General features: G+C 43.6%; 1 protein-coding gene across 8 annotated transcripts in view; it reads left to right on the top strand.

The window, feature by feature from the left end:
* The window catches only part of MOB3B (MOB kinase activator 3B), a 193,305-nt gene that overhangs the window by 164,807 nt on the left and 14,630 nt on the right, over nt 1–13,868 (top strand). For all 8 annotated transcript variants that reach the window (XM_053296808.1, XM_053296810.1, XM_053296811.1 and 5 more), the window contains exon 3: nt 8,866–9,068. In XM_053296808.1, coding sequence (XP_053152783.1) covers nt 8,866–9,068 — 203 coding nt within the window. The remainder of the gene's footprint in view (nt 1–8,865; nt 9,069–13,868) is intronic.

The following is a 13,868-nucleotide window of genomic DNA, read 5'->3' as shown; positions in this document are numbered from 1 at the left end:
GTCCTTTGACACATTGCCTGTTTGCTTTGGAATGAACTAAACTGCAAATTCCAAAGATTCAGCTTATCAAAAATGACTCATAGACAACTACATCACTGCCCATACGTGCTGTTTGCTGAGTAAAATACAATCCTAATGATGCTAATAGTGGCCTTAATGTAACTCTTAGTTTGGCCCCTAGGCTGGATTCTGTTTTAGAGTCCAAGAGTGGTCATTCCCCTGTACTAGTTGAACTATTGAAAACTCACAAAGGCACTACCAGACTTGAACTGTGATCCAGTCATGGAGCACATTACAAGCAAGATGCACACCAGATTGTAACACTGTTCAAAATTTGCAGCACAGTCCAGCTAGCCATTTAGCACTCAGCATTTTCAAATATATGAATAGTGAAGAGAACAGAGACAGAATATTGCTCTACTGGCCTCTGAGGTCACCTTAACTGACAGAGCCTTTTTCTGTATCACTTTTTCAAATGAAAGGTCACAGGTTCCCCAAACACAGCATATTACCCCTATTTTCCTCTCAGTGTTTGGATATTTCTTCTCCTGCCTGCACCGATGAGAAATAGTCACAAGAATGACATCTGGAACATGATTTTAGAAGATTCACCTCTGTCCCGAAAGTCTACTGTCTGATGGATTTTCTTTTAACAGGTCTCTTCATACAGCAACATTGGGAGAGGAGAGCTGGTCTTGTGGTATCAAGCATGACTTGTCCCCATAGCTAAGCAGGGTCTGCCCTGGTTGCATAAGAACGGGAGACTTGATGTGTGAGCACTGCAAGATATTTCCCTCAAGGGATGAAGCCGCTCTGGGAAGAGCAGAAGGTTTCAAGTTCCCTCCCTGGCTTCTCCAAGATAGGGCTGAGAGAGATTCCTGCCTGCAACCTTGGAGGCAGTCTGTGAAGACAATACTGAGCTAGATAGACCAATAGTCTGACTCAGTATATGGCAGTTTCCTATGTTCCTATGATGACTGTGCATCTGAATTGTCATCAGTTTCCAACAGATTATGCTATTGCTCACTGGCCACCCGCTATAGTAAACAAAATGTGTATGCGCCAGTTTGCTCAATGCAAAGGAAATTCATATTTATCATTATATTTATTTATTTTATTTATTTATTACATTTATAAACCGCCCCATCCAAAGACTCTGGGCAGTTTAATATAGTAGCTCTCAAGTGTCTCAGCTCAGACATGATGTTTGAGGCAGCAGAAAAATAGGAGCTTCTGGAGGCTCCTGTTAGTAATTAAAAGCAAGTCAAGGGGTTGACCTCTTTGTGGGCAAACTGGGATGTTTGTGGCCTGGAAGATAAATGTTTCTATAGTTTGACTTCCTTGTGTGCAACCCTGTGAATTTACCAGCATTATGGAAGCGAGTTAATAATTCAGAGATGCATTCAGTCTGTGGCCAAAATGGGAGTGTAGGTCAAATGTTCTACCACTGAGGCCTCCATCTGATTGATTTTTGACATCCTGTCCTTCCCTCCCTCCCAGAAGTTCAGGCCACTTCACATAGTGCTATCCCATTTTATCTTAGCAGTAACCCCTTTGAGGTTCATTGGGCTGAGAGAAGGCCTGGCTAAGGTCAATTCCTGAGCTTTGTGGCCGAGTAGAGATTTGAACCTCTATTTCCCCAGTCCAAGTCAAACACTCTCTCAGCTCCAACACAGTGGCCTAGGGCTGTTGGTTGCTGACCCCTGACATAAACCATCAGCCACAGCTTTCTGTCTGCACTATAGCGATGGCTTTTCACCTTTCACAGATGTAAGTAACCACACTTGACTGCAAAGCTCCAAAGGAGGCTCTGTCTTTCCTTGCTAGTTTATTATGGTTCTGTCAGCTAATTAATAATGGACAAGGAGATTCTTGCATTACTCCAAGAGAGCTGTAACAATCTCATGTCACTTAGGCCCAGGAGGAGAGGAACGAATTATGCCCTAACGTGTGCCATACTCTAGACCACGGAACAGGAAGGCTGGAGGGTCGTTCTTTATCCTCAAAACATAACAATTGTTGCCACCAGAGCTCATTTCGGTCAAATGGCAACATCTCATGATTATATTTTTAGTGCATTTTTATTCTTTCATGATCCCTTCCTTCTTTCTTATTTTCAAAGCTCTGTACTATCATTGTTGCCACCAAGCAACACTTCAGGGACTGAAATTTAATCCACTTTACTAACAACTGGCTAATTGATGTTCCCACTACGTTCTGCAATATAGTATGCACTTTGCCTTGGAAAACTAATGCAAATCATTTAAATTAATCATGTAGGCCATTGGCTTTCCAGGTCCATTTAGAGTTTAGTTTTCCAATGTCTGTTGTTAATAGTGCCAGTTTATCAATATGTATCTAAAATTCACATTACTTACCCTAATACTATATATTCTGTATGTATAGGTCTTAATTTTTTTTAAAAAAAATAAAAAATTATATATATAAGCCACTTCTCAGCTATTCTGTTCCCAAAGCATTCTATGGGGTTGGGAGGAGTGGAGAAAGACGTTTGAATCTTATCCCCCCAGGATCTTTTCTCCTATAATTGCAGAATGGGTATAATACCATGACATTTGTGCAAATGGCTTAATTTTAAGTGCTGTCAGCAATCCTTTATATACTCTTCATAGCAAAGCTGTTATAATATACAGAGGAAGAATCTGGAAAGCTGGTTCCAGATGGTAAAGTGGAGCTGTGCAACAATGTATTTTGCATGATGTGGCTGTTACCTATTACAGAAGCAATTTCTATTTTATTGCTTTTTATAGGCCTGCGTATTCTGTACCCTTGAATGCTAGTTTGAGTGACACAGGACTACGCAGCTCTTACAGTCACCCAGGAGTTTTGTTTTATGTGGGTTTTTTTTTTTAAAAAAAGGCATTATTGCAATTATCTGTAATGGTGATTTGGTGGGTGTCTTGAGCACACAGATGGAAAACCAGAATCGAAACGAAATAATAGGGGACAACTGTCTTGTTCATCTGAAGCTTCTGTTGCAAAAAGTCTTTTTTGGCTACTGACTGTGCCTGGGCATGTGCGACTTCCCAGATCAGATGGGATTGGGCTTTTTCAGAGTATTATGTCGGCAGACTCCATGAGAGCCTTTTTATACATGCAGAAAGTACCTGTCAGTGTGAGCAACAATGGGCTGTCTATGCTGAACATATCGCATAAGTATGACTTCAGAAGAGCCATTGCTTGCTGGTAGAGCAAATGCTTTGCATGCAGAACAAGTCCCCAGGGTTCAGTCCCTGGTATCTCCAGTTAAAAAGGAATGGTGCTCTACCCTGGACTCCAAATCCACCTTCTATTTTTCTGCTTCATTCACATACCGTGAAATGGCTGGGCATCTTCTCATGTTTTCGGGGCAGAACAGGATGAAAAGGGGGTGAAATAGCTGCCCCCCCCCCACTTCCAAAGCCTTATTGGAACTATGCTATATCATCAGGGCTTGGCAAATACACTCTTCTACTTGTCAGTGACGGGTGCAAAATGAAGGCAGATGAGGGTAAATGCAGCCTTCATCACCCCCTGCCTCACAGCCTCGTCCACATGCTATGGTGGTGTTGGTGGGGATGCATCAACAACAGCATGGAAAAGGTGCATGCTGATGTGATGGCGGTGCACCTTTTCTTTAGTTGCTGCTGTCACCAACAAAATACATAAGTTACCGAGCTGCTTTTTCAGAGTATCCCAAGAGGCAGAGGTGGAAAAGGTGGAGTGGGAACGAGGTGGAGAGAGGAGAAAGAGGCAGAGGATGACAGAGGGAAAGAATGTCAGAGGATAAGAGGAGAACGGATGGTGGAGGAGAAAAAGACAGAGGATGACTGAGGGAGGAGAGCAGATGGTAGGGAGGATGGAAGAGAAAGAGGTGGGCAGGAAGTGGCAGAGAGGAACATTGGGGTGTGTGTGTGTGTGTGTGTGTGTGTGTGTGTGTGTGTGTGTGTGTGTGTGTATAGAAGACCCACAACAGGCAGTGAGGCGAGAGTGGCAAACATATGATGGAGCAAAATGGAGTGGGAAGGAGTTCAAGGAGAAGGCTTCAGCCCAGATCTGGTTTCTGCTGCTCATTATGAACTGGAAAGGAAGGAGGGTTCTGGACAGTCTGAGGCAAGGCAATGAAAGAGACCCAACAAAGCTGGGCTGAGCAGGAGAAAAGGCAGCTGCAGTCATGAGTCCAGAGGGCAAGGCAAGGGGGGTGCCCTGCAGAGAGAAGCCCGTTTCCTGCAACTCCTTCTTGGGAGGAGGCAAGAGATGGGCTCCTAAGTGCAGGGGCGCATTGGAGGTGTGTTTTTACCTTCGTTGTGCGCACTCTCGCTCTTTTTCTCTCTCTCTCAGGGCAAGGAACTGAAAGTGGTGTTTTAGGAGGCTCCCCCCCTTTCTTTTTTAAGGTAGGTATCTTGGAGATATATTTCCATTCTCTTCCCCCTCTCCCTACGTGTGTGTGCGCGCACACACACACACACACACACACACGATCTGGTTTGTTGGTTTGTTTGTTACATTTATATACCACCCCATCCAAAGCCTCTGGCCTTTGGATTTAAAATTAAAATGGCTTTCATCCCAGTGTGGACAGGAGGTATTCCTCATTCTGTGTCGATTTAGGGATTATGCACCATCTGGCATTTAGGCTGAGAGAAGTTGCACTAATACATCATCTATGGGAGAAGGGCCTTTTACTCACAGGAAGCTGCCATATACTGAGTCAGACCATTGGTCTATCTAGCTCAGTATTGTCTTCACAGACTGGCAGTGGCTTCTCCAAGGTTGCAGGCAGGAATCTTTCTCGGTCCTATCTTGGAGATGCCAGGGAGGGAACTGGGAACCTAGATGCTCTTCCCAGAGCAGCTCCATCCCCTGAGGGGAATATCTTACAATGCTCACACTTCTAGTCTCCCATTCATATGCAACCAGGGTGGACCCTGCTTAGCTAAGGGGACAAGTCATGCCTCCTACCACAAAACCAGCTCTCCTCCACATCCTTATTTTGGACTAACCTTCAGCTAGATTAGGGGGCCAGATGTATAATAGCATTTTTATTTGTGCATGTGTGTATATAAACAATCATGCATACACAACTGCCTGGAGGATTGTAACTCGATTTCTTTAAAGCATGGGGAGGGGGTGTCTTGTTTAGAGCAGACCCATTGAACCAATAGTACTTAAATTACAATGCAATCCTCTGTCTGTCTACACACAGACACACCATCCCATTCAATTCAATGGAGTCCCATTCAATTCTATTCAATGGAGTTACACTGAATTCAGTGGTTGTGTTTATATAATGTGGCAGGCTGGTGTAGTTTATTTCCAACTGCACCATGTACCGACATAGCTTCTAACTAGATTTTTTGGGGGGTGGGGGGAGGGGTCTGGCTGGTGAACTGAACATTTCTTGATCCCTGTGTATCATGATGTGGCTCTATTCTGTGGCTTGGGGGCGGGGGAATGGCCAGTGCGAGAGACTGATGAAATTCTTTGCAAAGAACTGCAAAACTAGTAGGACGGTTTTGCTTCTTCCACACCTATCCCATCCCCTCCCCAGCAGGAAAAAGACGTGAAATCTAAAACCTCATCTGAGACAACCCTTTGCCTGAGAGCTGCAGACCTGCTCTTGATCAGTAGATATACTGAGCTAGATTGATTAAGCGTCTGACTTGGTCTGAGGTAGTTTCATATACTGAACTCATCCTGCAGGACGTTTGGTAGCACCCTCCTTTTCCTTAACTGGTGATGAAAATAAGAATGTGTCCCCTTCCCTAGCTGCCTCTGCTAGTCATAATCATGTGCTCAATTGCCGGTTTTCAGGTGAGAGGGGAGCTTCTGAAGAAGTTCAGCAAGTAGCGAGAAAGATGGGATAGTTGATGAAAAGTAATAGGAATCATTGGTTAGCTACGACACAGAGTGAATTTTCATCGGCTGCTGATTTTCATTGTCCACTAGAAATGTGAAATTTTTGGTCAAGTTTGAATCTTAACCAGGATCAAGATCCAAGTGTCAATGAGCTATTTGCAGTAGCATATGCAGTAGGCAAGTTTGAGCTGGAACAGTGAACTCGGTTAGTTTCAGATCTGATTTCTCGGTTTTAATCTGTTTTTCTTCAGATAAATTGTAAGTGTTTTTGGAACTGGCCCTGAGGCTTTGACATGAGATTGGCCAGGACTGACTCGTCGTTCTGCTTCACCAGCCCCACCCCCATGCCTGGAGCCAGCGGTGATGTCACCCAAAACTTGTCGCCAGCCCCACCCTGAATCTGAACACTGCCCCTCTTCCCCCCTACGCTGGCCTCATTGTCAGTTTGCTTTGCCCACATCTCTTTAGAGCTCCATTTCTTCTCACGGGCTTCACTTCAGAGTTGCTGGTACCTCCAAAGGTGCTAAAGTGATGTCATTTTAGTACCTTTAGAGTGACCACCAGCAACAATGAAGCAAAGTCAGCCAGTGGGAAGAGCCAAACGAGGGCAGAGGGCACCAAAGGTGTCACTGGCACAGGGGAAAGTGGTCGTAGAAGCATGGGGCAGGCTGGCAAGGAAGGTGGGGCAACATCAGCACCAGCTGCAGGTATGGGAGAAAACACACAGAAGGCAGTGAGGAGGCAGGTGCATGGCACCTGTCGAAGGTAAGGCAGGACCCTCACACTCACTGGCCCTTGACAAACTCGCTGCCCGAGGCCATAGCCTCACCTTGGCGAACAGGGGGGCCGATCCTGGAATTGTCTAGCAATTTTTAAATCAGTTGCCTTTTGAAGAAACCTGATTAGTGTGTGCATTGAAATGGAAGCTCTGCGAAATGTAGGAAACAGCTCTTGACTGTGTAACAAAAGAGAAATTTGGTGATTCACTAATCATTAGAAATGGTATTGGAAAGATGAGGATACTCATCTTTGCTTCTCACTAGCAGTTCTAGAGCTCTTAAGGGTATGAGTTCCATCGAATACGGTGGGACTTTCTTCCAAGTAAGCATGCACAGAATTGCAGGGTTAATATGCTTTCATGTGTTACTTTGGCTGCTTCCTACATCTGAACATAGGAATGTTCTTGCACATTATTCTGGTGATTCAAAATGCCCTGTTGTCATGTTTACTAACCAGCAGGAGTTATTTCAGCCATAAATCTCCCTCCACCTCATCTATGGCACATTGAATTTTGCAGTCACCAGAATAATGTGCAAGAACATTCCTGTGTTCAGATGTAGGAAGCAGCCAAAGTCACACATGAAAGCACATTCTCACACATACAGACACACACACACAGAATGTCTGGTTCCGCTTAAGCCCTGCCAGCTCGGGCGGTCTCTCACTCACCATTTTGTGTTTATACTCATAGACCTGAGTATTAAATATACACCAGCTGTGTCAGTTGTGACGAGAATGCACATGTATTGTTCCTTGGCGCTTTTAAAATTGTGCATACCTTCTTCTGTGTTTTTAGCCTATTTTCTAGTAGGCTTATGAGATCACCAGACTGTGTGTGTGTGTGTGTGCGCGCGCGCTATCAAATTCTCAAGACCTGGACCAATATGAATCAAACCAGGTACAGTTGTAGGGACAAATAGAGACACCTCAGTGGCATAGTTTGTGATGAGGCCATCCACCCTGATTCAAGATGGCGGACATGTGAGTGTTTGAGGTGCAAGTGGAAACCAATTTGGACCAAATTTGGTAGTTGTAGAGACACATAGGGACACCTCAAACGCATAGTTTGTGATGATGTAATCCACCCCAATTCAAGATGGCAGACACATGAACATTTGAGGCACAAGTGGGCTAACTTGTGAATTGCCTAACTGATTTAGACCAAATTTAGTCCAGTTGTGGAGATAGTGAAAGGAACATAGGCAGATTAGTTCTTACTAGAACAACTTGTTTCATTTTAAAATGAGCCCTTCACAACTAATGTGGGACTTCCATTTTTTAAAATGCAGATATCTGTGAGCAATATACTGCATAAGCAGATGCCAATACTCTGTGGGGACAACAATTTTTTATTTTGTGTGAAAAGCCTAAAATGTTCTAGGTACTGTACAGTGATTAAAAACAATCCAGTTTTTGTCCACAGGAATCTATAGACATTATTTAAAAGGGAAAGAAACAAATAAGATGGAGAGGGAAAGGGAAAGGGGGAACTTGTACATTTAGGTAACAGTTCTTGACACTGCAATAAAAAAATATTTGTAGGAATTTACCCAAACTTTGTGAAAGAAAGGAAAAGCAGAAGCACTCCTGTATGCATAAGAAGTACTTACAAATGCAGAAGCATTCATAATGGAAAGAATAAACTCAGCATGAAGGGTTTCTAATTAACTTCAGAGCAGGTAAAAATGGAGGCCCACATGTCGCACAGCGTTAGATGAGTATTTCTGATTGGCCTGTGCTGCTGTGGGCATCTAAGGAAGTGTCAGCAGTCCTGTGCAAGAGTGCAATACAGATACTTAAAGCAGCATACCTTGCACTTCAGGAGTATTACTGATATTGTTTCCAATGTAAGTAATGCTCCTGTTGTGTGGGTGCACTGCTTTAAGTATTTTGCACTCTTGCAAAAGACCCTAGCACTTCCTTAGATGCCCACAGTAGTGCAGAACAATTGGAAACACCTGCTTAACGCTGTGCAATGTGTGAGTTAGTACTGGTAAAAGAATAGGTTGCAGCCATTTAGCACTTACATTTATATACTGCTCTATAGCTGGAAGCTCTCTAAGCGGTTTACAGTGATTTAGCATATTGCCCCCCAACATTCTGGGTACTCTTTTGTGACCAATTTGATCATACGCACTTCCAAATTTTTTTCTACAAAGTGCTGTAACAGCAAAAATCATGGGTGACAAGGAAGGAAAATTTAAACCACTCCTTCTGTTTTCACAGGCATACCATTCCCAAAGAACTTCCTCCAGATCTGCAAGAAGATCTTGTGCAGACTGTTCAGAGTGTTCGTTCATGTCTATATTCATCACTTTGACCGCATCATCATTATGGGGGCTGAAGCCCATGTCAATACCTGTTACAAGCACTTTTATTACTTTGTGACAGAGCTCAACCTCATAGACCGCAAGGAACTAGAACCATTGGTAAGTGTTAATGTACATCTGAGTGTGAAGGCCCATCTGTTTTATTTCTCCTCCTTGCTTTTTTCTGATCCTCCCCACCCCCCTACCCTCGCCAAAAAAAGAAAGAAAAAAGTTTCATTTCATTTCCACTATAACCCCCATGTGTTTTGGAAGAAGTTTTTTTTTTTAAATGAAATCTTCCTCTTAGGACTTTCCCCACAATAGCAGTAATTGCCAGAAATTAGGTGATGGGGAAAATAAAAATTGTAACTAATTGTCTAAAGAAACTAACTTCCTTCCTTCCTTCCTTCCTTCCTTCCTTCCTTCCTTCCTTCCTTCCTTCCTTCCTTCCAGTGACTTCTTGAAACACACCAAGTTATCTCAGATATGGTTCTGTATGCTGCTGCAAGTCTATCACAACAGGAAATTATCTCAGATAATTCCTCTCATTAGAAAGTCAGCCAAGGTTTAATCTGCTAAACAGACTGCTGTGTCATTCATAGTGAAAGTAAGACTCAAAATAGATATGATGATCAATCTGAATACTAGACAATCATAGAAGCTCTTGTAAAGAGCTGTCTGGGTTAGAGGCACTGGAAACAATTAACAGGAGATGCTTCGGAGACAAAAATCAAATCATGGGATTGGGATACCCCTGGAACTTCATATTCAGTGCATCCTAGATCCAGTTCCCAGCAACTCTGCATAAAGATCCTCCAGTAGCTGGACTAAGAAAAAATTCTGCCTGCACCCATCGAAAGAACTGCTACTCAGAGGAGATATAACTGAGCTGGATGGACAGATTATTTGTCTCAGTATGAGGCAGCTTCATCTGTTCTTCACAGTGGTGGCTCCATAAAAAAATGTAGGGGGATCCCAGAAGGGGCAAAGTGTACTTATGGGTGGGCAAGATGTTTCCCACATATTAGATTTCTGAAACAGAAATGGGGTGAGAGACAATGGGGGAGGCAAACTACTTGTCTGAAGGGGTACTGTCCCCCCACCCCACCCCACCCCCCAGCTGCTCTTGGTTCTTCAGAGTTGCTTGGACACACAAAGTAGTAATGTGAGTGTGATATCATCTTTTTCTTTAAGCTTATTTGGATCTCCTGTTGAAGCTCCAGGGGGCAGGGTAGTGATTGCACTGATGCATCTCCTATCTATGCCAGGTGTCAACTTTCCATTTCCCTTGAAGAAAGATAACATAGAGCTACAAACTGGTAATCGTTCCACCACTGAAATTAATAGGTTGATCAAGTGGGAGTAGTTTCATATAAAAGTGAAGCGGGGACCTTTCTGTCTTTCTTCTTTCGTAACCTTCTGTTTGAATCAGAAGGTTCAGGGGGCCAGATCAAATCACATAAACTTTTCATTGGGCAAAGAGGTATATTGGATCTAGGACCCTCTAGTTTCAGGAGGGACATTATGTTGCAAGAGCAGTGTTGAGAAGTTGCCAAAAATCATATGGATGGACCAGCTATGAGCCAGGCTTTAAAAAAATAATACAATTCATGAGTATTGCTACATGCCTATTGCAGTAACCAGCACGTTTTTTTCAAAAGTTTAATTGTATAGTGCTTGATCTAGCTCAATGATTAACTCTGCATTCACTCATTCTCTAATGTTTGTTCTGTTCTCTCACGTCAGTTTCTTGCATAACAAATCTGTAATGGATTTCCCCTTTCCCCCCCTAAATGGTAGTGGATAAGAACATAAGAACAGCCCTGCTGGATCAAGCCCAAGGCCCATCTAGTCCAGCATCCTGTTTCACACAGTGGCCCACTAGATGCCGCTGGAAGCCACAGGCAGGGGTTGAGGGTATGCCCTCTCTTCTGCTGTTACGCCCCTGCAACTGGTACTCAGAGGCATCCTGCCTTTGAGGCTGGAGGTGGCCTATAGCCCTCCAACTAGTAGCTGATGATAGACCTCTCCTCCATGAAGTTATCCAAATCCCTCTTAAAGCCATCCAGGTTGTTGGCTCTCACCACATCTTGTGGCAGAGAATTCCACAAGTTGATTATGAGTTGTGTGAAAAAGTACTTCCGTTTGTTGGTCCTAGATTTCCTGGCAATCAATTTCATGGGATGACCCCTGGTTCTAGTGTTATGGGAGAGGGAGAAGAATTTCTCTCTATCCACTTTCTCCACACCATGCATGATTTTATAGACCTCTATCATGTCTCCCCGCAGTTGTCTTTTTTCTAAACTAAATAGCACCCGGTGTTGTAGCCTTGCCTCATAAGAAAGGTGCCCTAGGCCCCTGATCATCTTGGTTGTCCTCTTCTGCACCTCTTCCAGTTCTACAATGTCCTTTTTTAGATGTGGTGACCAGAATTGTACGCAGCACTCCAGGTATGGCCGCACCATAGTTTTGTATAAGGGCATTATAATATTAGCAGTCTTATTTTCAATCCCCTTCCTAATGATCCCTAGCATGGAATTGGCCTTTTTCACTGTTGTCGCACATTGAGTTGACACTTTCAACGAACTGTCCACCACAACCCCAAGATCCCTCTCCTGGTCAGTCACTGACAGCTCAGATACCATAAGTTGCAGGTTTTCGTCCCAATGTGCATCACTTTACACTTGCCAACATTGAACAGCATTTGTCACTTTGTCGCCGACTCACCAAGTTTGGAGATATCCTTTTGGAGCTCCTCATAATCCGTTTTGGATTTCTCTACCCAAAAGAGTTTGGTATCATCTGCAAATTTGGCCACCTTGCTGCTTACCCCTGCTTCTACATCATTTATGAATCAATTAAAAAGCACCGGTCCCAGTACAGATCCCTAGGGGACCCCACTTCTTACTTCCCTCCATTATGAAAACTCTCCATTTATACCTACCCTCTGTTTCCTGTCTTTCAACCAGTTAGCAATCCACACATGTACTCGTCCCCTTATCCCATGACCGCTAAGTTTCCTCAGGAGTCTTTGATGAGGAACTTTGTTGAAAGCTTTTTGGTATTCATGTTGAGTCATTATACCATTATACCAGGATACATTATACCATTATACCAGGATGTTGGGTCATTATACCATTCTCTCCTAGAAAAGGAGGGAAGTAGCAGAGAGAGAGAGAGAGAGAGAGAGAGAGAAAGAAACAACCAACAGGGATGCTCTTATCTATGGCTGATAGTATTAAACATGTCCTATTATAGGATTGGGTGTACTGGCTTTTAAGAATGTGGACAGACACTATGTCTTCTATGGAGGGATGCCCACCAAAGAAGCATCTCCATGGTGAGCTTTCCCCCTTACTATCACCAGTTATCACCCCTATTTACCTGAACCCATTTTTCAATGTATGCTGGAATTTTTCAATTGATGCTGGAAATCAGAAAATTATCTTAAATTCAGAATTCTCTTCCTTTTGGGTAGGTACAGGTAAAACCTGTAATTTAACCTGTATTTCCTGGATTTCTCCTAATTTTGGACTTCTATTGGGGTAAATACAGTACCACATAATGTTCAGGGATGTTCACCATGAGATGTGAGATGGCATCACTGTGTCAGGAGTTTCTTTGCTTCTGTCAGCACTAACCAACGTCATGAGGCAGGCAAACTCTCAACATGGTGCTGCATTGTGTGGCACATGTTCGTAAACAGTACCGGGAGCAAGAAGAATTCTCCACAGGAATTCAGTTGTTTTTTTTGTTTTTTTGGAAGCACTCCCAGAGCAGTGAAACATCTGCTCAACTCTCCGCACCAAAGCATGCAGGCGGGGGCAGGAGGGAGGTGCAAGGAGAGTACCCCCCCATGAGTACCCAACAAGCACTGTCCCTTTCAGCACCAATAAAAATGTGTTTTGAATTAGATACATGAGATGACTCCAAGGCTCTGAGCCTTTTTGGTTCTAAATATATTGCCAAAAGCAAACCATTCCACATGAATCACATGTTGGATTAACTGATATGCACACATATCCCATTTGGGCAGTGCTAAGTGTGTTTACTGGTGTTTACCAGTCATTGGTAAACACTCACTGGTAAACAAGCACTCACACTTCAACAAGCAAACATGCTTGTTGCATTGTTTGTTTTCAGGTTTTTTTAAATTAGTTTCACACACATATACACCCCAGCAATATAAAGCATATTTTGCCTTTCAGTGGCCGACATCCTGACTAATGAAGTGTGAGTGCTATATGAGGAGTGCTGATGCTGAGTTTCAGAGTAATGTGGCACCACTTCTCACAAAAAGAAGGGGTGGGGGATTTCGACAGTCTCCCTTTCCCTTTAAAGTGCACTGTGCTACCTGAAAATATGTCTCTGAGGGCTGTATAATCCTCAGGAACATATTTTTGGATGGCACAGAATGCTTCCAGAGAAAGGGGAGTTCATTGAAATCCCCACATGGACACCATTGCTGTGTTGGTTGAACTCTGCAGCAGCACTGGTGCATCACACGTAGCACTCACACTTCATTAGTGATAATTACAGAAATATAAAATGTATTGATTCACAGTGCAATCAGTCTAAAGGGACTTATCTTTAGATGAAGGTAAGCCCCTCTATATTCGGTGGAGCCTAGTTAGAGTATTTTAAGACTTCAACCTTAGAGATGCCACCAGTTAATCTCCACGTCAAAGACATTCCACAGTGAGCGGGTTGAGGCAATACAACCCTTGGCACACACAATTATAAAGGGGATGTGCTGAGAGCATGCCTGTTGGGACACTCTCCGCAGACATTCAGGTACTTCCCTTTAATGCAGGGGCAGGGGGACTATCAGCCCAATGCACCTGCTCCAGTTCCTTGCCTCCATATGATAAGTGGATGTGCTGGTTGGGCACCAGCAGTGTTCCCTCTAACAGGGATTCC

The sequence above is a fragment of the Hemicordylus capensis genome, chromosome 2 (assembly GCF_027244095.1).
Source record: "Hemicordylus capensis ecotype Gifberg chromosome 2, rHemCap1.1.pri, whole genome shotgun sequence".
Taxonomy (NCBI): Eukaryota; Metazoa; Chordata; class Lepidosauria; order Squamata; family Cordylidae; genus Hemicordylus; species Hemicordylus capensis.
This window is presented reverse-complemented; position numbering and strand designations above follow the sequence as displayed.